The sequence below is a fragment of the Heliangelus exortis genome, chromosome 2 (assembly GCF_036169615.1).
Source record: "Heliangelus exortis chromosome 2, bHelExo1.hap1, whole genome shotgun sequence".
Taxonomy (NCBI): domain Eukaryota; kingdom Metazoa; phylum Chordata; class Aves; order Apodiformes; family Trochilidae; genus Heliangelus; species Heliangelus exortis.
This window is the reverse complement of record NC_092423.1, coordinates 84,901,471-84,922,979: the sequence shown is the minus strand read 5'-3', so window position 1 is coordinate 84,922,979 and position 21,509 is coordinate 84,901,471. Positions and strand designations below refer to the sequence as shown.

The 21,509-nt window shown below is 41.1% G+C and overlaps 1 protein-coding gene and 1 long non-coding RNA gene across 2 annotated transcripts in view; one reads left to right on the top strand and one right to left on the bottom strand.

Annotated features, from left to right (window-relative positions):
- Positions 1 to 19,170, top strand: part of LOC139792879 (uncharacterized) — a 201,297-nt gene extending 182,127 nt beyond the window's left edge. The window contains exon 3 of the long non-coding RNA XR_011724425.1: positions 18,930 to 19,170. This is a non-coding gene — a long non-coding RNA (uncharacterized lncRNA). The remainder of the gene's footprint in view (positions 1 to 18,929) is intronic.
- INO80C (INO80 complex subunit C) overlaps positions 1 to 21,493 on the bottom strand; it is a 39,501-nt gene extending 18,008 nt beyond the window's left edge. The window contains exon 1 of the mRNA XM_071736810.1: positions 21,176 to 21,493. Within this exon, the coding sequence (XP_071592911.1) occupies positions 21,176 to 21,310 (135 nt within the window). The 5' untranslated portion in view covers positions 21,311 to 21,493. The remainder of the gene's footprint in view (positions 1 to 21,175) is intronic.
- Positions 21,494 to 21,509: the final 16 nt, after the last annotated feature.

The following is a 21,509-nucleotide window of genomic DNA, read 5'->3' as shown; positions in this document are numbered from 1 at the left end:
TTTTCTGTGTGGATTCAGTGCTAGAAAAGTAAGGATCTGCTGGCAAGGCAGTTCCTGAATGTAAATTCTACACATCATTTCCTTTCCAGACCAATGCCTAAGGGACTTCAGGTATTAGTGCTGCTAATAGAGTTGAGATACCTCACGTTACAAGCCAGATGTTAATTTTGTTTGTGCTAGCATTCCTGGCAGAGTGGCAGAGGCAGCAGGATCCAGAGCAGCAGCTGCTGCTTTTCTGGGCCACATAGATAGCCAAGTCATTCTCCAGTCCCACTGAGATGCAGTCCCAGCAGGAGCTTCTGGACCTGCCATGGACAATTTGAGAACAGTGGTTTACTCTCCAAGGCAAAGGATGTAGACTGGTGTACAGGACTGTAAAGCAGCTTGCATATCACAGTGGTATGCAATTGATACCATGGTTTTAGGGACCTGTGACAGACTGAGAGGATAACACTATGATTCCAGTGCAATGCTGGGAACTGAGATAAAGGCACAATTCAGAGGCATGCTCGTTCCCTCACTCAGCATTGCTTGTACAAAATTTCCTATTTTTAGCAGTAGCACTATGGCAGGCAGATATTCAACTAATGTCCTTTTCTTTCTGGGAAAAAAAATTAAAGAGTTAAGTGGAAGTACTGCTTCCAGAATAATAGGCTGCCGCACAAAGAAGTGAACTCTGGCAAGTACAGAGCTTTGAAATGATCTTTCCATGCAGCCTGCAGAAGTCTCAGCTGATATCCTCAGTACTTCTTCAGCAGCAAACTGAAAGTGTCTCAACAATCTATAAATCTGACCAGCCTGTTTTAAAACGTCAGAATTTAAAGCATAAGAGACATTATTTTGTTCCAGTATTGGTTTTTGAAAGGTTTTTAAAGGCAAGGGGGAGATGCCAAATGAATTTTAACCAATACGGCTCCGCCTTTGCACTGCAAAAGGCGCCTTTCCTGAAAGCGCCTCCTCAGTGAACAATTACTGTAAAGATAAGCCTTAACTTCTAGCATTAACTCAACCATCTCTCCCAAATGTGCTTGTTTGCTTGGTTGTTTAACTTGGAATATAGTTCATTCTTCACTGTCATGTGTTGAGGCAAACAAACAGGAAAGATTTCAGATCCCCTCTGCACTCCAGTGAAGCGCCGGCAGTCTCGTGAGCCCAGTGAGGAAGCTCCTGTCACCAGGGAACACGAGCTGCTCAATGTGTGCTGTAACCCTCAGTCACATGTGGGGTTACTTCCCCTTCCTGACCAATTCACAACCAGTCCCCAGGACACTTTCCCTACCCAGCCAGGCTCTTAGCTATCTCCCTCACCCCCTGCATTCTAGAATAAATCCAAAGGCTTTGCAGTAGGGCAGTAAAAAAAGTGTAATTATGGGCTGAAAGTCACAATAGCTGCTTTAAAGCTTTTTTTTTTTAACTGATCTTGTAATGTAAACATCCTTTATGGGGAACTCAATATACACTTCAAGGAGAGAGACAAGCAGCTTTTAATGTGCACTTTATAACTAAGTTGTGTCTTCATGTAACTAAGGCTACAGGGAATTTGTGCTACAGTAGTCATTAAGCAGTTTATCTTTTGCTGCATAGGCTGCTGGAGATCGTAACAACAAAGACTTCGGGGTGGCCTTACATTTACAAGGTGCATCTGCACTGGCAAGCGAGGGTGTGATTTCAGTACAGCTGAGCATGCTTACACTAGTTTTACCCCAAATAACAATAAAAATGCTACAGTAGAGGCTGTAATTAACTGTCAGTAATGATGTTCATCCCTTCCCATTGAGTCTTTCTTTGGCTGCTGACCTCCACCAGTGGTCCCTGCTGCCACCTCCTCTCCGGTTACCTCCTCCTCCCAGTAGCCTCCCTAGCCAACTGCAGAGCAACCTTAGCTGGAATTTCATGCTGTAGACAGCATGGTAAAGGCTTCTTACAGGAACACTTGTGTGATTTTATTCCCTCTATATTCCCTTTTATTCCCTTTATGTTTATGTGCTTTGACTACATTTTAGCTGCAACCACATTGTGACAGGTTGACAACCTCTATCCTTACTGGGGTAGAACAGAGCAATAGTGGAGGGTGCTGCTTCTTTTTCACATTTCTTTTCATGAGATCTTTCTTTTCAATGAGTATTCAGTGCATCCCAGGTAAGCAGGACACAGTCCTCCCCATTACTTCCTAGTTCTGGGTGACAGTCACTGAGTGTGGAAGCTGACTGAGGACTTGGCTTGGTTAGGACACAGCATAAATTTAAGCAAGAGAGAGTGAAGACCTGCAGCAAAAACTTGGGAGTTCTAAGAGGTTTGTTGTAAGAGCAGCCAAGTCTGGGGAAGAGACCTGAGATGAGCTTTCCTACCTTAACACTGGTTTCTTTTGAATAAAGCCAAACCCCAGGAATGAGCCTAGTTTGGACCCTACTGTAAATACTGTGTGTACTGGGAGAAAACACACTGGGAGGCTGCTTTTAATCTTAGGTTTTTGGTAGTTTCATTTTTTTCAGTATATTCTGTTCCAAATTCCCTACCACAGATGTATTGGTTTTCACATGATTTCCAAAGATCCTCCATCTGTCTGGTTTTATTTAGAGAGAGAACAAGCAAAACTTGTAGACCATGAAAGCTGACTTCTTTGTTTTGGCTATTTCTATGTGGAATCAGCACTGTGGGGTTTGGGAAGGGTGTCTGTGATGGGACTAAATACCAGGCAGAATTAGCTTATGATGAAAGTGCTTGTCTGAATCATCCTACCCTACCCTCACCACCCCAGCAAGGATTAACTGTATAACAGAATAACTCATATATGCTGAAGTATCATTTCTTACCTATTTACTTTTGCATTATATTCTATAATATTTTTTCATTATTTTACAATAACAGCATTTAATGAGGTATTAAAAAAAACATTAATCCCCATGAAACATAAAAGTTAAAGACATAAATTTGTGCATTTCTGGCATCACTCCATACCATGCCTGTCATGGCTTAGGTAAAAAAAAAAAAAAAAAAAAAAAAAAAAAAAAAAGATTAAGGTATACTTTATTCATCTGTGGTCATTTTCACAAGATGTTGGTTGGCAAAATAGAATTTAAAAACAGAAGGTAAACTGAACAGTGTGTTGGTAAAGCAAAACTTAAATTCATAAATAAATCCCGTAAGAACTGGAAAGGAAGTTTCTAACTGAAGGGAGAAAAACCAATACTGTAAACATTTATTTTCTCTGTCTGTTTTGTTTTCTGCTAATCATTCATTAATTGTTAACACTATATGGAGCACAGCAATTGTTGATGAAGCTGTTCTAAGCTGCTTTACATATATAGATTTTTGGTTTGGCTTTCCTTCTGTGTTCAGTATTTCTGATACTCTGACTTGGTCTTAAAGTTATGACTAGGGGGCTGTATGTCTCTTGAAAAATAAGTAATAAGGGGGGTCTGGTTCTAAATCAGGCCCTCACACTTGCTGGTAACTTTGATCCTCGTGCCCAATTTGGGTTGCTGAGGAACCCACTTGCCTTGAACCTTTGTGTGTCAAGTTCAGTGAATTGCATAATCTATTTTTACTTATTTTAGGCAGCTGATTTTCATCATCACAATAGTACTACAATGACATTCTTAATTTCACTAATACAGTTGTTCTAACTCAACCTCAGTTATGATGTCTGTCTAATTATTCCTGCAGTAGGTTACTTCTAAAGCAGCAATATCCAAGTTGTAGCAAATAACTCAGCTTTTAGTTGTGGTTGGGTTCTGTGACATCCTGACACAGATGTGACATGCGCTCAGGGAAGAAAATGGTAATTTATAAACTAGATGGGTATTAGCTGTCTTTTCACTAGCAGCCAATTACAGTGAGTGAGAATGGCATGTGGAAACAGAACACGAATGTCACCAGATGACAGCAGCAATGATATAAGCAGACTTTTTGAAACTGGAAGTAGTGTTTGAATGTCAGCTATTTAACAGAGTCCCAGCTAATACTTCTCACACTGGAAACATATATGAAGCTCTTTGATTAATATATTAGTTCTCACTATGTAACAAGTGCACATTCTGAATATTTAATTCATTTAACTTTGCATGATGACATGACAGGACCCATTAAATCTTGAACATGTACACTCTGGCAGCAAAAAGGCAGCTCTTGACATTGCTGGAAACAATTCAGAGAAAAGTGTCAGAATCAGATGTGCTTATGCTTAAGCTAAAATGATAGCTAAAAATTTCTCATCACCAACAGTATTAGCATAGTGCATTTCTGAAAGCAAGCTCACTGAAGACTCAATACCAATGTAAGAGTGAAGAAATAGCACTTCCTTGAAAAATATTAACTCTCTCCACTTTAGTCATAAAAAGGTTTGCTGGAAAGACTTACTCAGTAACATGCATAAACATGCCTTCCCCATCTGGCTGCATTTTACTGGTTCTTGGATTCTGCAGGAAAAACTTTTTCCCTTTTCCTTTTCACTCACTAAAATGAAGTCTGATACATTTTCCACAGTCTTTTCTCTCTTGGTGCTCTGGTATGTAGTAGCATTTTAGGGGAGTTCTCCCTCCACAGGTTCTACCTTATTTTGGGTTAGGACAAAAAATAGTTCAGCTTGGCAATGCTCAAATGCCAGGAAGGAAAAAAACAAATCTTGCATATTCACAGCAAATTTTATTTCCACGGGGTACTGAAAAACTTAATTTACTAAACAAAGAACCTGAGTAGTAGCTAGCTAAGAAGAGGTTTTAAGTACAATGCAGATCAATCTCCTTCCTTTCAAGCAGGTTGAAAGGTGGGTAAGTCAGTCATGCAGTGTAAATTGGGAGTAAGTCCATTTAGTCAATGGGATTCATCATTGCCAACTCATCTTAAAATACGAGGTTCCTGGAACAGGTTTCTGATTCCATTGACGTCAAAGTAAATCTCCCAAATGCCTGACAACAAAAATATTTTTGTTCAAATTACATTGTCCTTAGATGCTGCTGGTGCTTTCTCTTATAAAGAAAGCTGAGAGAGTGTTGTTAAAAATAAATGTAACAATAAAAAGGTTGAAATTAGATTGTGGAATTATGATAATAATTGTTTATAATTCCAAGTACGTGTCACTAAACATACTTCAGCTTCTTCTAAGCATTCCCCAGAGGACTTCTGAGTCACGTGACAAACTACTTTTCTGTGCAAAACAAAATATTTGTCCTTCCTAAAGCAGCAGTTATTTCCCTCAACTTTTTGAGTATTTCCATTGAGCATCAAGAGTTAACCAACTACACAAATTAATTTCAAACATATGACCAAAATATAGAAATGATCTTGCCTGCTGGGTGTGTAAGAGGGTCGGGGGAGGTGTTTTAAGCAGGGCATGGAAAATGCTTCAATTGCAATCTAAAGAAACAAAGATAATACATGAAGACACATGCTGTCCAGAAATCAACCTGTACATTATGCTTTTGAATTTTCACACTGCTCTTTTGCGGTGAATTAGAACATCTTATATTCTAACTGCCTTAGAAAGGCTGAATAAAATTTTACTCATGCACTAAAAGATTGGACGGCTTCTCTATGGAGATGATGGATGGCTTCTCTATGTTTTCTGTAGGGCATTTCAACAGCACAGACTCTGAGTGCTCTTGATTAAAAGGCGACATTCTCATTTAGGGTCCCATCACTGCCGGAGCTTCAAACCATTATCATTCACCTGCACTGGTGCTTCCAGTGACAAAATACTTACCAAAATGTATAAAATGCTAATTACTTCAGTCACTTTGATAGAGGCATAAAACACCCTAAAGCAAAGCTGTAGTATGCTGTGTGAGGGCTTGAATTCAAAATTAAAAATGCAGCCAAAGGGAGAATAAGATTTTAATTACCTTCCCACCTCTCAGACATTTCTTGAAAACCCAGGGGAAGAAGACCTAGCAATTTCATGACACAAGAACTCCCTTCATACTGGTACTGCTCACTTAAAGAAAAAAAAAATCCAGAAAAACTCAAGTTTACTTTGTTCTTTTCAAAATTATTAAACCTTCAAACGCAGAAAGAGACTAACAAGCTTCAATAAAAAGCTTTGATTTCTTCTCAAGAGATTTCAGATGCCAAACATGTTTTTCCATTTATAAACTTTGAAGCACTATGATAGACAAAGTTTTATAACTTACAGATATTTCAAGGAAAAAAACCCCAAACTTTTCTATGGGGAAAACTCTCAAATAAAATGTAATTGGGACACAACTGTGAATAGCTTCATACTATCCCAGAAAAGCTTGGTTTAATTTGCATTTGCCACAAAACTCCCTTCGGCTTTAAATAATTGCAAAGGATCTCTCACTCTTAGATTTCATTTGGTGGACTGGGATTATTCCTTGTTTATAACACTTGACAGTTTTCTTTATTAAGAAAATTGTAGCTTGGACAAATTCTTGAGCTGAATGGCATGCTGAAGCAGTTCTGGAGTTAAAAATTTCAGTATATATGGCATGAAAAAGCATGCCTAAATTCATACTTTCACCAAAGGTAAAACTTGACCCAGCTAACAATATTTTGATTCCCCAAGAAAAAAAAGCCTTCTAAATTGATAGCCCTTAAGATCGAAAATGGATGAAAGCATACTACCAAAGCAGACTAGAGTAAATCACAATTGAATTTTTATAAAAACTGCCAGCACATTCCTTTCTCTATCAGAAAAAATTCAATTCAGTCAAGGACTTGGCTAAACTTCTTCTTAAAGTTTAAAATACCTCATTTGATATAGAACAGTTAAGGTCAAAGTGTTTCAGAAGAAAAGACTGGAGGATTACAATATGCTCATGTGCTGCTACCATTGTAATGCTGCTCAGGGAGCATATCAAAATCCTTCTGTTGAATAGGCTTCAGCCAAGGTAGGAGAAGGATCCAAGTCCATTCATCCGCATGTAACTGGGGACAAGGAAAGCAAAAAGATATCAGCTCTTACAGCTGACAGGAAAGTAATTCCATTCTGCAAAAAAGCTCAGTTTCCTGATTATAGTTTATTCTGTAAAACATTATCCATTTCAACAGGAAACAAAATTTGAGTAAGGAACGAAGACAAAACATTTCTTCAAGGAAAAGCAGTTAATTAGGTTTGAGTAAAGATAGGATGTATCGGTCTTCCAGAGTTCCCATTCTACTCTTTCTTAGGAAAAACACATCTGAATTAGAACAGTCAAATTTTACATTCAGATGTTATGGACAAACTGGTATATCAACACAGAAAACAGAAGTTTACTTTCATATTTTCCCAATTCTTGCACATTTTAGCACTTGTGTCTGCTTTAATTGTCACTTTAAGTAGATAAAAATTTTATTTCTATTAGTTTTCTACTTACTATACTATCCTGCCATGATGCATTAGTAAATACTAGCAGTTGCACTGCAATGGCTTAGCACTGCAATCTAAGGATATTCAAAAGGTTTTTACATTTGTGGAGAGGTATCCTAAACATTGTTTGTCATACCCAAACACCCTATCAGCAAGACCAACATTAGGTACAGTGATATATGGAAAATTCCCCTTCTAAAGCAACTGAGAATATAATTTATTCTTCTTACAAACCTTCAAGAAGTTAACAAAGGCATAACATATCAGAGGGCAGGAATTGTAGCTCATGCTCCAAACGTCTTTAAAAAAAGGACAAGAAAAGAAACTATACCTTAGTTTTTAATAATCTTTAAGGCAAAAAAAGGTCTTTGTTATTCTTTGTCTCATATTATGGGCAAAAAAAATCTGTCTGTACATGCTCTGAATACTGCATGCACTTTACTTCACCTACCATATTCAACACTAAGCATTCCTGCTATGAACAGCACACCAGGTCTCCTGTAGTCAGCAAAATTTTGGGTGCATTATCCTATGGATACCTACATTCAGCTGGATAATGAAACCAACATACACATCCCCCCCCCCCCCTCCTGTGATGACTGAACCAAAATAAACATACAGCAAATTGATAAGGTAATACAAATATCTATTGCAGACTATTTTGAAGTTGCTCAGAAGGCAAAGGGAAGACAAAGTTGTAGTGATGTGAATTTCAAGACAAATTTCAGAAAAAGTTCTGCAGAAACATTTGTACAACTACGTGGTTGTTTACTCAACTATGTAAGTTCTGTGGCCATACACTTCACCCTGATACTATACATTGAAACTGATGAGCTACAGCATATCTGAAAAGCATCAGTTTAGTTTTTTGTATATGCGCTTGTATTCTGACTGCCTGTTATGCTGGACTTGAAACAGAACACAACTATTAAAGGACTTTTCCACTACATTAGAATTAGCGAAGTTTTGGTATCACATCCATGATCATAGATGAGAGGAAAACATAGTATTTCGTATTTTGTGATGGGTTTAAAGAAGTATTTTTAAAAAGTTCCCACAATTAATTATTTAGCAAATAAAAAAAATACATTTGGGGCAGATAGGAAGTAGGTGGATAAAAAGGAAAGTTCCATGGCTGCAACAAAAGGCAATCTGGCTGCAATAAGTAGGCTTAACAAAAATCAAGGAGAAAAATGGAGTTTCTGACAAGAAAATTTAAGGCTTTTAGTGTGAAACTCAAACTAGCACTGCCAGTTCTAGACTAAATAAACAAAGATAATCTACTTAAGGATAAGGACTTTCCAGATAAATGCTTTGGTTTGAGAAGCCTGAACACACTGTGCTTTTGTCAAGGAAAAATGGCCTTCTCTTACTCCGATTTTGTGCTGTTCCTTCCTGGGAAACCATTGTTACAGCACAGGGAAAGGAACACTGTAGAAATGCATTCATTGAGTTTTGGGCTTCATTAAAACACCACGGGGAAAAGTTCCCAACTGCAGGACCCTGACCTGCATATGGAAAGACAGTCTGATGGTCTAGGGAGAGGGTAAGCACATATATCATATGCCTGAAATGAGACACAGTAACACTGAATCACTGAGGCTGGAAGGGGCCTAAGGAGGTCACTATCCCCCTGCCCGCTCAAGTAGGGTCAAAACTGACCTTGCACGAGGCTGCTCAGGATTTTGCCCAGCAGGGCTTGAACACTTCCAAGGACAGATTCCACAGCTCTCTGAGCAACTCTCCATCTCCCTAGTTAGAAAACAATATCCTATAAAACAAAAAGTTCTGATTTTATTAACAAAAAGCTCTTTTGGTCACGAGCAGTCATATAACTCAGGTTAATTACTGCCCTCATTTCTGGATGTTCCATTTCAGCAGTATTTTGATGTTATATTTATGCCTTGAAACCATCCAGGCATAAATGTAACAAACTTGGTAGGCAACGAGGTCATCTTTTCTTAAATGTACCTGTTTATCTGGAAAAGTAAGACAAGTTTCTGAATGGGCTCCATACCAAGACACCACTGACTCAGTAGAAAGATTTTTTTAAGAAGCATAACTTTGACACAGCTTCCTATGGGGTTTTAACTCCCTCTTTTTTTCTTCTAGTTGATGTGTATTTTCATACTACTATCTCCCTTCTCTGATTAACACCTCCCATACTCCCGGTATGCCACTAACCCCTTCTCCAAAGATGGTCTACTTGATATATACATAATCAAACTCAAAGTGCTTGTTCTGTATTTAGCTTGGGAAGTTAGTTTCATTTTCAGATTTGAAAAAGAGACTTAGAGTCACAGAATCATTGGCTGGGTTGGAAGGGAGCTCAGAGATCATCAAGTCCAACCTTGATCCACTACCGCTGCAGTTCCCAGCCCATGGCACTGAGTGCCACATCCAGTCTCTTTTTAAATATCTCCAGGGATGGAGAATCCACCGCTTCCCGGGGCAGCCCATTCCAATGCTTGATCACCCTCTCAGTAAAGAAATTATTTCTAATGTCCAACTGAAACCTCCCCCGGCACAACTTGAGACCGTGCCCTCTTGTCTTGCTGAGAGTTGCCTGGGAAAAGAGACCAACCCCCCCCTGGCTACCCCCTCCTTTCAGGGAGTTGTAGAGAGTGATGAGGTCTCCTCTGAGCCTCCTCTTCTCCAGGCTGAACACCCCCAGCTCCCTCAGCCTCTCCTCATAGGATCTGTGCTCGAGTCCCTTCACCAGCCTAGTTGCCCTCTTGTTTGCTTGAAAGCATGATTGATTTTTCCAGCCATCCCACTTAAGTGACACTATCCCTACCTGTAAACCACGTATAAATTATGCACTGTCATAGGCATCTCACCCTTTTCTGCCCTTCTCGTTCTTTCACTGCCTCAGAAAAGCATAAATCTAGGGAAGCAGAAAATAAGGCTGTCATGATAAGCACGTTGCATCCTTACAAACACAGGAGCAAGTAGTGCTACAAGCATGCCAACACTATAAGGACAGGAAACTTAAAAAAGCTAACTTGCTTACAACTGTGAAGGTTTCACCTCTAGGCCTGTGGATGTTTGCAACATAAGGCACCTTTTAAAATTATGTCAGATTTTATGTAATATTGGGCACGTTGTGCACAGAAGCACAAAGTGCTGCATTCTGTCTGTTAAGGAAAATTAAGGACATACACAACAATTCATTTTTCTCTGTTTAATAAAGGATAAAGGGACAGATATGATATTAGAAGTCTCTCTTCATGTGGTAAATCCTAGAAATGGCCTGCAATGCTTTACAAAAGGATTTTTCTTTTAATTCCTCAAAATGCTCCTTATCGACAGCAGGGTCTCATAATCAGCAAAGACAATTTTTTTTCCTGGAGTCAGCCAGCACTTACATCCTGGGGTAGGATGATTACAAACCATGTAATTACAGATATTCATCCCTCCCACAATGATGGACTCCACAGTTTCATTACATATTACTCACAAAATAGTTTCCTTCTATTCATTTCAATTTTTTTTTCTTGAATTAACAGTGATGCATTTTTATTACAACATAAATGCATGTTGCTACATGGCATGACTATATAGCTTTTTGGCTAGAGTTTTGGAAGGAAAAGATTTCTGATCCCTGTTGGCACAGCTGGATATTTTGCATTAGAATTATCATTAGACAAAACATTTAACAGAAATACCCAAAATACATTAGCAGATCATTCTAACAACTGTGTTTAATAACAGACTACAGATTCACTCTTCTTGTAACAGACAGACCCTCCATCCTTGGCTGTAGAGAAGGAAACATTTACACACTCCCCTTCCACCATGGGCATCCAGCCTGGTGCTTAGCGTGTGCATAGGGAAAAAGAGGGTTTAAATCCACACTGGCAGAGGCAGGAGCAGGACTAACTTCAAATGGAGGGGACAGCAAGCACTTGTAAGGACACGTGATACAAAAAACAGTATCAATGGTGTAACTGACTTCTGTTCTACAGTTGAAAGAAAGGATTTAATATTTGCTTTCAGAAAGTCTGTTGTTCGTGGTTCTGAATCCCAAGTGCCTGTATCTTCAAGGAGAAGTAGAATTAGGACTAGCCCTTAGTATTTCCTGCTAGTTTATTTCGGTAGCATCTCACAGAGCTTGCCAGAGTTCATAGTATCAGTTCTAAGGTACTTAGGGGACTGACAGACAAGCTGAAGCTGTTACTCTCTGGGTCTTCCCATAGGCAGGGACACTGGATCTACTAGTGAATCAGATCTTGAACTGTGCCAGTTTTAACTTAGTCTGTTATAGTCAACTAATGAAACCTGCAGTTAAGAGTATCTGATCTCCTTAGATAGCTTGCTTGTAGTGGTAAAGTGGTTTTCTTTGCCATGTGGTCCTGTTTGTTTCTCGTGCTACCTCCAACACCTGTCAGACCTCCCTGTGAACCAGAATAGTTCAGCAGTGCAACTTCCTGGGAGAAGGGGAAGGTTTGATTAAGTTAGTTGTCTGACTGATGGCCTCTATCTCTATCAGTGGCTGGGCCCATTTGGTGAGTAACAAAGCTGGAGAATAAATGCAGGCACTAGGATGATGTAGCTGACACTTTTGGAGGTGAAGGGTGATGAAGACAGAAGGAATGCGGGGAGTCTTTTCTCTGAGCTCATGAGAAGCCAATAGCTTGCCTAACTGTGCCTCTTGAAGTTGTTGGGATGCTTTGCAATGAGACAAGATATGCTGTTCATGGATATGAATTCTGCTCTGAGGGCCCCGCATATTTCACAACAGAGTGTGGCAACTTTTATGGCTTTATCTGTAGGTCTAGATATCAAACAAGGTCTCCACTCTGTTTTCTTGGAATAATACATTTATATAACTACTAATACCTTGCTAATGCAAGAACTTAAGTTATTACCTAACACATATATAATGTGAAAAAAAACAGCCTGGCACCTCTTCAGAGCTGCAGTACCTAGAGAGTTAAGTTATTCCAAGTTTTCTTTTGTTAATATGAACATTTCAGTGTGCTAAATGGATTGAGATAACTTTCTAGGAGTACTGGCTCTCAGACAAAATGTCACATTGAAGTACATGCAAGGAGTGTTTCAGCTTGCTATTTCAAAAAATAAACCATCCTATTTATCTTCCTAGTGAACCATCTTCATTGTTTCTTGTATGTTTATCATTATTCCTAAAATTAAGCGTGATCATAGTGAGACTTTTCTGTTATCTAAAGGAAAAATTCCTCTACTAGGATAAGGAGAAAAGGGTAAAAAATCAAAGCCACCAACATAATGATGCCCACAGTAAAAGATAGTACCAATATGCTTTTGCCTTTCTGTAACATAACACATCTGTGTTTACCAAGAATCTAAAATCTAATCACATGTGGTTGGGGAACTGGTAATTCTCTGAGACTGGCATAGATTGGTTTAGAAATTCACATGCTTTTATGATTACAGATCATCTAAAGCCTTCAATATGTGATAAATGTCAAGCAAAGTCAATTCTTAGCTCTCAGTTTTGACAGTTTATCTTTTAATCTAGATTCCTCTATAAAAGCAATTCCCTTTTTTTTAAAATAATGCTAAACTTTTATACACACATAACTTTTGCCAGATTTCCCTACAAAATATGCTAATTGTCTTTTAATTATAATTTTTCCCCATCAGGGACCAGAACAGTTCTGGTTCTGTAACAGATTTGACTTCAAATATGTGGTGACAAAAACTGCTACCTTAGGATAATTCTGTCTCATTAGTGGACTGCCTGAAAATAAGCTGATTTTTTTGGAAAAGAACAGAAACCCCAGGGAAGAAAAGATGGTTGGTGTTTCAGCTGTTCACAGTCTGCTTTGTTGCAGAAAGTATCTTTGTGGTTACATGTGTTTGAAAGGATGAGGAGATTAAGTGGTGACTAAAGTTCCACACAGAGAACTGCGAGTTTGGGGGATTTCCAGTGCTCTGTGGTCTGGTGATATGCAGAGTACATGGTCTGTGATACCAGTGTGAGGTACCTACCTGTGGGACAGCAATCCCATTTTAAAATTTACCTGTTAAAACTCTTGTAAGGACATGGCCATTGTTTGAAACTGGCTGAGTTTGTTTTTTAAGAGCAAACTCTTGGGTAGGGCTGTGAATCAGTGTGCAAGTGGCTGAACTTGAGGAGCTCACCTCAGCGGTTCGTATCAGTAACTAGCACTCAATGGCACCTTATCATATCTATACTTTATCCAATCAAAGTGTCATTTATATCAATTAGATTAGGTTTAAGTTAGCATCCCCTGGGAGCACATTACCTCTTTTAAAAGTAATGTGCTGGAAGTGCTTACCTGGAAGTACTGCTTACTTCCAGGTAAGCAGTGTCTTCAGATTGGCACTGCTTCAATGGTTAAATTAATATATTGTCAGTTACTGTCATAACCTTAAGGACTGAGAGGTGGTTAAAAAAAAAAAAAAAAAAAAAAAGTGTAGTCTAGAGCATAATGATGTGATAGCTTTTTAATAAAGTGGCAAATAGATATGTACTTATATCTCCTTACAATCATGCAGTATTAAGGACCTGATGTCTATGGGCAGGAGGACTGGTAGAAATGCAACCTGTTTATTAAATTTCGAACTATGAAAGAAAACAATAAAACTTTACTGCTACAGAAAGCCTTATATGGTATGATGTTATAATCATTAGATTAAGTTCAGTGTTATATTGATTTGAGTATGTCTGTAAACAAGGTCTGAATTTCTAATTACATGATTTTTAATTTCAGCTCAGGAAGTTACTGTACTGTGATGTACAGTACTGGAGGTACCAGCCTAAAACATGGTGAGAGCAGTAGTTCAGCTCAGTAGTTGTAGCAGTACTCATTCGTTCTGTAGTTAAGCCCATTCTCCCTAGCCTCATTTTCCAGGAAATTACAGCCAGATCAAATGCTGTCTTTAAAAGCAAGTTATTTTAAAATTGATTTGATGGTTTCCTATTTACAGTGATAGGCTTGGTAAAATAGCAGAACAGGAGAATTGATTAAATTTAGTGATGATTTACAGTACAATTCCATGCTATTTATGTACTAGGGTAAGCTCTCTGTCCTTGGTGGACAGATTCTGAAAACATAACAGTTAAGGCACATTAATGTGTATGCATTTAAGTCTTCTTGTTGAACATAGAGCTCTCTGAGAACACTAATCTGGTGATCTTCAGTTTAGAGTGTAAAACATAATTATTCATTTACACTTGCAAAAAAAAATGAAGTTCTAAGCATACCTCCTTTTATTTTCATGTTGTGCATGAGAGGAGGTTCACAGAATCCCAGAATCATCCGGGTTGGAAAGGACCTCTGAGATTAAGGCCAACCCTTAATCCACTGCCACAGTGGTTACCAGACCATGGCACTGAGAATCACATCAGTCTCTGCTTAAAAACCTCCAGGGACAGAGAATCCACCACCTCCCTGGGCAGCCCATTCCAATGTCTGATCACCCTCTCTATAAAGAATTTCTTCCTAATATCCAACCTAAACCTCCCCTGGCAGAGCTTAAGTCCATGCCCTCTTGTCCTATTGTTAGCTGCCTGGGAAAGGAGACCAACCCCCCCCTGGCTACCCCCTCCTTTCAGGGAGTTGTAGAGAGTGATGAGGTCTCCCCTGAGCCTCCTCTTCTCCAGGCCGAACAGCCCCAGCTCCCTCAGCCCTTCCTCACAGGACTTGTGCTGGATCCCTTCACAGCCTCCTTGCTCTTCTCTGGACCTGCTCCAGCACCTCAATCTCCTTCCAGAACTGAAGGGCCCAGAACTGGACACAGGACTCGAGGTGTGGCCTCACCAGGGCTGAGTACAGGGGCAGAATCCCTTCCCTGGACCTGCTGGCCACACTGTTCCTGATACAGGCCAGGATGCTATTGGCCTTCTTGGCCACCTGGGCACACTGCTGGCTCATGTTCAGCTTCCTGTCAATCCAGACTCCCAGGTCCCTTTCTGCCTGGCTGCTCTCAGCCACTCTGTGCCCAGCCTGGAGCTCCCCATGGGGTTGTTGTGGCCAAAGTGCAGGACCCGGCACTTGGCCTTGTTGAACCTCATCCCGTTGGAATCAGCCCAACTCTCCAGTCTGTCCAGGTCCCTCTGCAGAGCCCTCCTGCCTTCCAGCTGATCCACACTCCCCCCCAGCTTAGTGTCATCTGAGAATTTGCTAATGGTGGCCTCAATCCCCTCATGTATATCATCAGTGAAGATATTAAACAGAACCGGGCCCAACACTGATCCCTGGGGGACACCACAGGTGAACGGCCGCCAATTGGATCAGCACCGTTCAGCACCACTCTCTGGGGGCCTCCAGCAGTTCCTAACCCAGCACAGAGTGCTCCTGTCGGAGCCCTGGGCTGACAGCTTTTCCAGGAGAATCCTATGGGAGACGGTGTCAAAGGCTTTGCTGAAGTCCAGGCAGACTCCATCCACAGCCTTCCCCTCATCCACCAGACGGGTCACCCGATCATAAAAGGAGATCAGGTTGGTCAGACAGGACCTGCCCTTCCTAAACCCCGTGCTGGCTGGGTCTGATCCCCTGTCCATGCTGTAGGTGCTGTGTGATTGCCCCCAGGATGATCTGCTCCATAACCCTGCTAGGCACTGAGGTCAGGCTAACAGACAAGGAGTTTCCTGGGTCCTCCTTCCAGCCCTTTTTGTGGATTGGCGTGACATTCACCAACTTCCAATCATCTGGGACCTCCCCAGTGATCCAGGACTGTTGGTAAATGATGGAGAGCGGCTTGGCGAGCTCTTCCCAAGCTCCCTCACCATCCTGGGGTGGATCTGTTTATTCCCATAGACTTGTAAGGATCCAAGTGGCTCAGCAGGTCACTAACTGTTCCCTCCAGGATTGCACAGGAGCTACTAAGCTTCTCATTTCTCTCTACAAGCCCCAGAAGCATCTGTCCTCAGGACAGCGCAACTTACTGTTGAAAACTGAGGTAAAGAAAGTGTTAAATACCTCAGCTTTTTCCTTGTCTTTAGTAACTATGTTCCCCCCCAAGTCCAACAAAGAATGTAGGTTTTCCCTGCCCCTCCTTTTGCCCTTGATGTATCTGTAGAAAGACCTTTTGTTATCCTTAATGGAAGTGGCAAGACTGAGTTCAAATTGTGCCTTCATCTCTCTAATTTTCTTTCTACATGACCTAACTATATTTCTAAACTCTTCCTGAGTAGCCAGCCCTTTTTTTCCATAGACTGCAAGCTCTCTTTTTAACCCTAATTTCCTTCAATATCTCCCTGTTCAGCCAGACCAGTTGTCTTCCCCTCCACGTTGCCTTTCAGCACACAGGGACAGACTGCTTCTGTGCATTCAGGACTTGCTCCTTGAAGTACACCCATCCCACCTGGACCCCTTTGTTTTCAAGGGCTGTTTCCCAGAGTACACTCTGTAGTAGTCTTCTGAAAAGGCCAAAATCTGCCCTCCGGAGAGGCTTATTTAAGAGGATGATAAGTTCAAATCATTTTGATGATTGTGATTTCTGATATTGTTCTACAGCTTCTGATTTTAAGCACAGAACAAGAAATATTCCGTGTTAAGTATGGATACAAGAGATAGTTACATAAAATGAAGGTTGCCAGTAATGCTGCTGCGTTTTAGAGATAAAATCAATATATTTAATAATTTGACTCTTAAGTACTATTGCAGAAGAGGAGGTTCAATCTTAACCTTCTAAATGGTACCAAGACCTGGTGCAGCTACCATGATGGCAAGTAAGGAAGCAGAAAGCATTTTCTGTGTATTTCTGCAGTTTACAAGGCTGTTTACATCAATTCAAAATGTAAGACAAACCATGATGCAATTCTTAAATGCAGCTACTATAGTTCATAATGTCTGAAGTTGCTTGACAAATAACATAAGCAAATATGCATATATATAAAAAAAAATGAGCCTATTTTCTTTCTTTAATTGTCCACTGATAAAATCAGACACTTTAGGGGTTTTTTGCCCCAAATCAGTCTCTTATCTCACTGCAAATTCTGTCTTCTAAGCTTGCTGGCTGTCACAGATACGCATTTCCTTTCATAATTTACAATTTTAATATAGAATATACTATTTTAAAAGCTTCCTGTTGCTGTATAATCTATAAAAATAATGGAGTGAACATTAAGGTAGAAGAACTGCTGGCATTTTGAGATCTGTGTGAAAGATTCTATCCCAGGTTAAGTGACAGTAATTAAAAAGACAGGAGACCTGGAGACAAGTCTACACAAGAGCCAGCAATGAGCTGAACCAGCACAGCAGCTATTGGAAATCATTGGGCAGGAACCTCTAACAGAACCGTGCTATGTAAACCAGTGAACAGCATTGCTTTTGACACATGAATGTTTCCATTTAATAGATATAACAATCCTCAGCATTAAAAATCTGCTGCTGCAGCAAAGAGTGAGGTATTTTTCAGTGGCACAACTACATGGGAGGAATAATTGTATAAGGCTAATGAAAATAATGTAATCAATTTGTAATCACACTTTAATGTAAACTCACTTTTTAATTTTACATTTGGTAAATACAGACAATATATCCCCCCAAAATGTGTCTCCTTCTGTAGACATGACTGACAAGCCCTGTGTGCAATGGGCTTCCAAAACAAACATGACTCAATACCTTAGGGTCAGTAACTCATACAAATGATGAAGAATGTGTTTTAGAAATGTTCCGAAAGTGTATCCTAGAGAAAGTAGCAATTCATATGTTGGAGAAGCATCATCAGAATTGGGTTTTTAAACATATGTATGCTCTGTGATAATCATGCTTTCTTGTAGGACACTCAAGTACATAGTTACTCAAACTAGTTGATTACATTGGTATGCTTAAGCAAATGTGTTGTATAGAAATAAACACATTTTAGAAATCTGCACTTTTACTAGACCAGTGTGTCTGTCAGCACAGGCACTGACAGCTACTTGTGACATAAGGCACGCGAAAGAAAAACAAGCTATGTGATTTGCAAAACTTACAAAAACCCCTTTTTGTTTAATTTCACAGTGATGGAATCACAGATGTGGGTAAATTCACAGCTAGCACGAAGTGAAGTGTGTTTTCATAAAAGCTAGGCACAGGTTTCTCAGCAGAATTTACCAGTTAATATAATGGGGAGTCCCCAGATCCTAAGCTGACTTCTGCAAGCAGTTACAAATGCCTCAGTAGGGATCCTTATACTTATAGTTTTCTAATTAACCAAGGAAATAAGTCACTATTTTTCTGTTATACAGCGTCAGTTCATGTGAAATAACAACCATTCTGTGCTGAGGTGTGACAGTTTATTTGGCTTCTGAAAGGCAGAATATAGGCTTTAAAAAGCTATTAAAAATATCAAAGGGTTAATTAGGAAAATTAACAGTCAGAGGAGTTACAAGTGCTACCTACAAACCTGTGCTGACAGTGGTGTGTATTTAAGTATCATACTGCCAGATGAATTTGGAGTGGAAAAGTTAAAATAAAATCCAAATCCCACAGTGATTGGATACAGGGTATATTATATATTCAGAAAACATATTTAAAATTCATAGATGACCTAATCCCTAATTGGCTGAGCCACTTAAAGATTGGCAAAGTTATAAAATGGAGCATTAAGTGCTTGTTGACTGGCTATGTTCTGAATAGCTCAGCAGACTAGAATTATTGAGTATTTCATTGTGTCGCAGGTTTCCTCATCCAGAAAAAGAACATTACTCAGCAATTAACCACGGACTTCATAAGGATTTCTGGAGATTAAGATTAAAGAAGGTACTGCAGAAGAAAGTGCCCAATGATCAATGTTTCTAACTCAAAAAAAATGGAAAGCCTCCATTTCATTTCTGTTGTAAACTGGCTCGCTCCAGAGCTAGTCAGCAATGTTGAATGTGATTACTGGAAGATCAACGAGCTGTTTCTTGTCCCATTCCTGAGGTTACACATTTCCTGAGACTCATTTTTTTTCTTTTCCTTATGGGATTGATCTGCAGTGCTGAAGTCAGTGAATGTGTATGCTGACTTGGACGTAATGTTGAGAAATTACTCCTTTCTGCACTGAAATCGCTTGTGAGAAGAATTGCAACAACTGTTTATCACACACTATCAAAACCCAGTTTAAGAAATCACAGATCGTCCTGGAAGCTGTCCAGAGGCTGAAGTTTGGTGTGAACTTCAGAAAACAGAGGCTCCAGGGTTTGGGGAAGTTCTTTAAATATAAAATATATTATACTCATTTAAATTACATGTAAGTATATAATATTTTAGATGTGTATACACACAGAGCAGTTGTCTCCACGTTGGAAACCCAGACTGCTAATTCTAGCAGAGCTTGAAAGAGTTGTCAAACATGATCATGCGAGGCAATAACTTTTCCCAGTCGCAGTGCAGCTTGTTAGCTACATTCAGCCCTATGGTTTGCACTCCCTCTCCTAGGGATAAGCTAAGCAGAAAAGGAAATAATGTAAATTCCAAAGGGTGAAAACAAGTGTTAAAAAAGCGTTTACTCAGAAAGAGGAAGGGTTTGTGTCTGTGCCCTAGCATGTGCACAATGGCTTTAAATTGTCTGGAGAGAAGATCTGCTGAAAAATGCAGAAATGTTCCCCCGATATGATGGCTCATTTGAAAACAAGCAACCTAATTGGCACTAGGGCATCCTTTGTAGCTATGCTACTGTTATAGTTCATTAAATATTACTGAGATGAATCATTTCTGGGAGGCAAAAAAACCCAGACAACCATTTTTTTCCAGCCCTTTTTTTACCATTTTAGCTATAAAAATCCTTCAAAAAGAAGCCAAGACATATTGCATCTAAAAACTATAAAAATGTCATATATACATTGATTCTGAACCTTTTCTGAGGCTTAGTTTTAGAGCATGAGATGCTAGCCCATGATCAAGGGGCAAATGTCATCAGCTGGGCCTGGGTGTGTGGAGCTGCACCATGGTGTTGCAGCATAGAGGCTGCTGTGACTGGTGCAGGAAGTTGGGAGATACATTAATTGCCCTTCTTCTTCCTCAGGCCCTGTTCCCCAAAACTTAAGCTCTGAGCCTACATCTTTGTTTCACATTTACCTCTTAGGTCCTCTTAGCTCAACTGGGAGAAGGCCAGAAGGCAACATTATATTTGAGCAGCACACAACAGACCTGGTAGCTGTGAAATCGTGCTCTTTCCAGCACTAGCCCTTCCTTCATGACCGATCAGCTATCTCAAATTAAAACCATCATGGTGAACAATCACAAGTTTGTGCATGTTGGTGTACATACAAGCCTCGGGTATGCCATAATGTCAGTTATGTCAGCAAGCAACTGAAGGCGAGCATGGAAAAACTGCAAAACAGCTTGATGAGATAGTCTCAACACAGAAAAAACGCTGATAGTTAAAGTGACTTTAAACAGTTTTAACCTAATCTCGGTTTAGCTTGGCTTCTTAGTTACACACCTGACTGGAGAAGGAATGAGACCTACGCTACCAGGCCAGTTGTATGCACAGAAGGGACACAACCTCCCCGCTCGAGGGGAGATAAGAGAGTGAAACCCGGCGTTCAAACCCTTGCCAAGAAACCGCCAGCCTGAAAGAACCATCAGAGCCCCCGCAGCTCAACGGCGGGCTACGGCAGCCAGCTCTCCCCTGCAGCTCCGCAGCTTCCAGCCCGGCCAGGGGCGGGACTGGCGGCGAGGAGGCAGGAGGGTCGTGAGAAGCCGGGCGGGAGACAGCAGCGGGCCCCGGGGCCACAGAGGGTACAAAGGCGGCGGTGCCATACGGGAGGGACAGGGGGTAACGCACACTCCCGGGATCGGTAACGGTGACAACGCGCGACCCCGGTCCAACCGCACCCCCCCGGCGGCACGCGCCCCCCTCTCGTCCCTCGCCAGCATGCGCGGAGGGGAGGCGGAGGTGACGGCCGCGCATGCGCGCTCCCCGCCCCGCCCCCGTTACCTGCGAGCCGCCCGGTGCCGCCGCTTTCTTTTTCTTGGCCGGGGCGCTGCCGGTACCCGGGCTGGCCGGGCGCTTCTTGCTACGCGATGGGGCTCCGGCGGGAGAAGAGGCCGCTGTGGGGATCAGACTCGCCATCTCCCCACTCCCACCCCACCCCCCTTCCTTGTCTCTCCGCTCCTGGCCTCAGCACGGGGCGGAACCGGGACAGACCCTTCCCTCCCCCACCCCCCTCCTTCGCACCGGGCGCCGGGCCGTCCCGCGCACGCGCAGCGGAGGAGCGGGCGCTGCCGGGCCTCGCGGCGGGCATGCGCGGTGGCAGCGGCGCGAGCTCCCG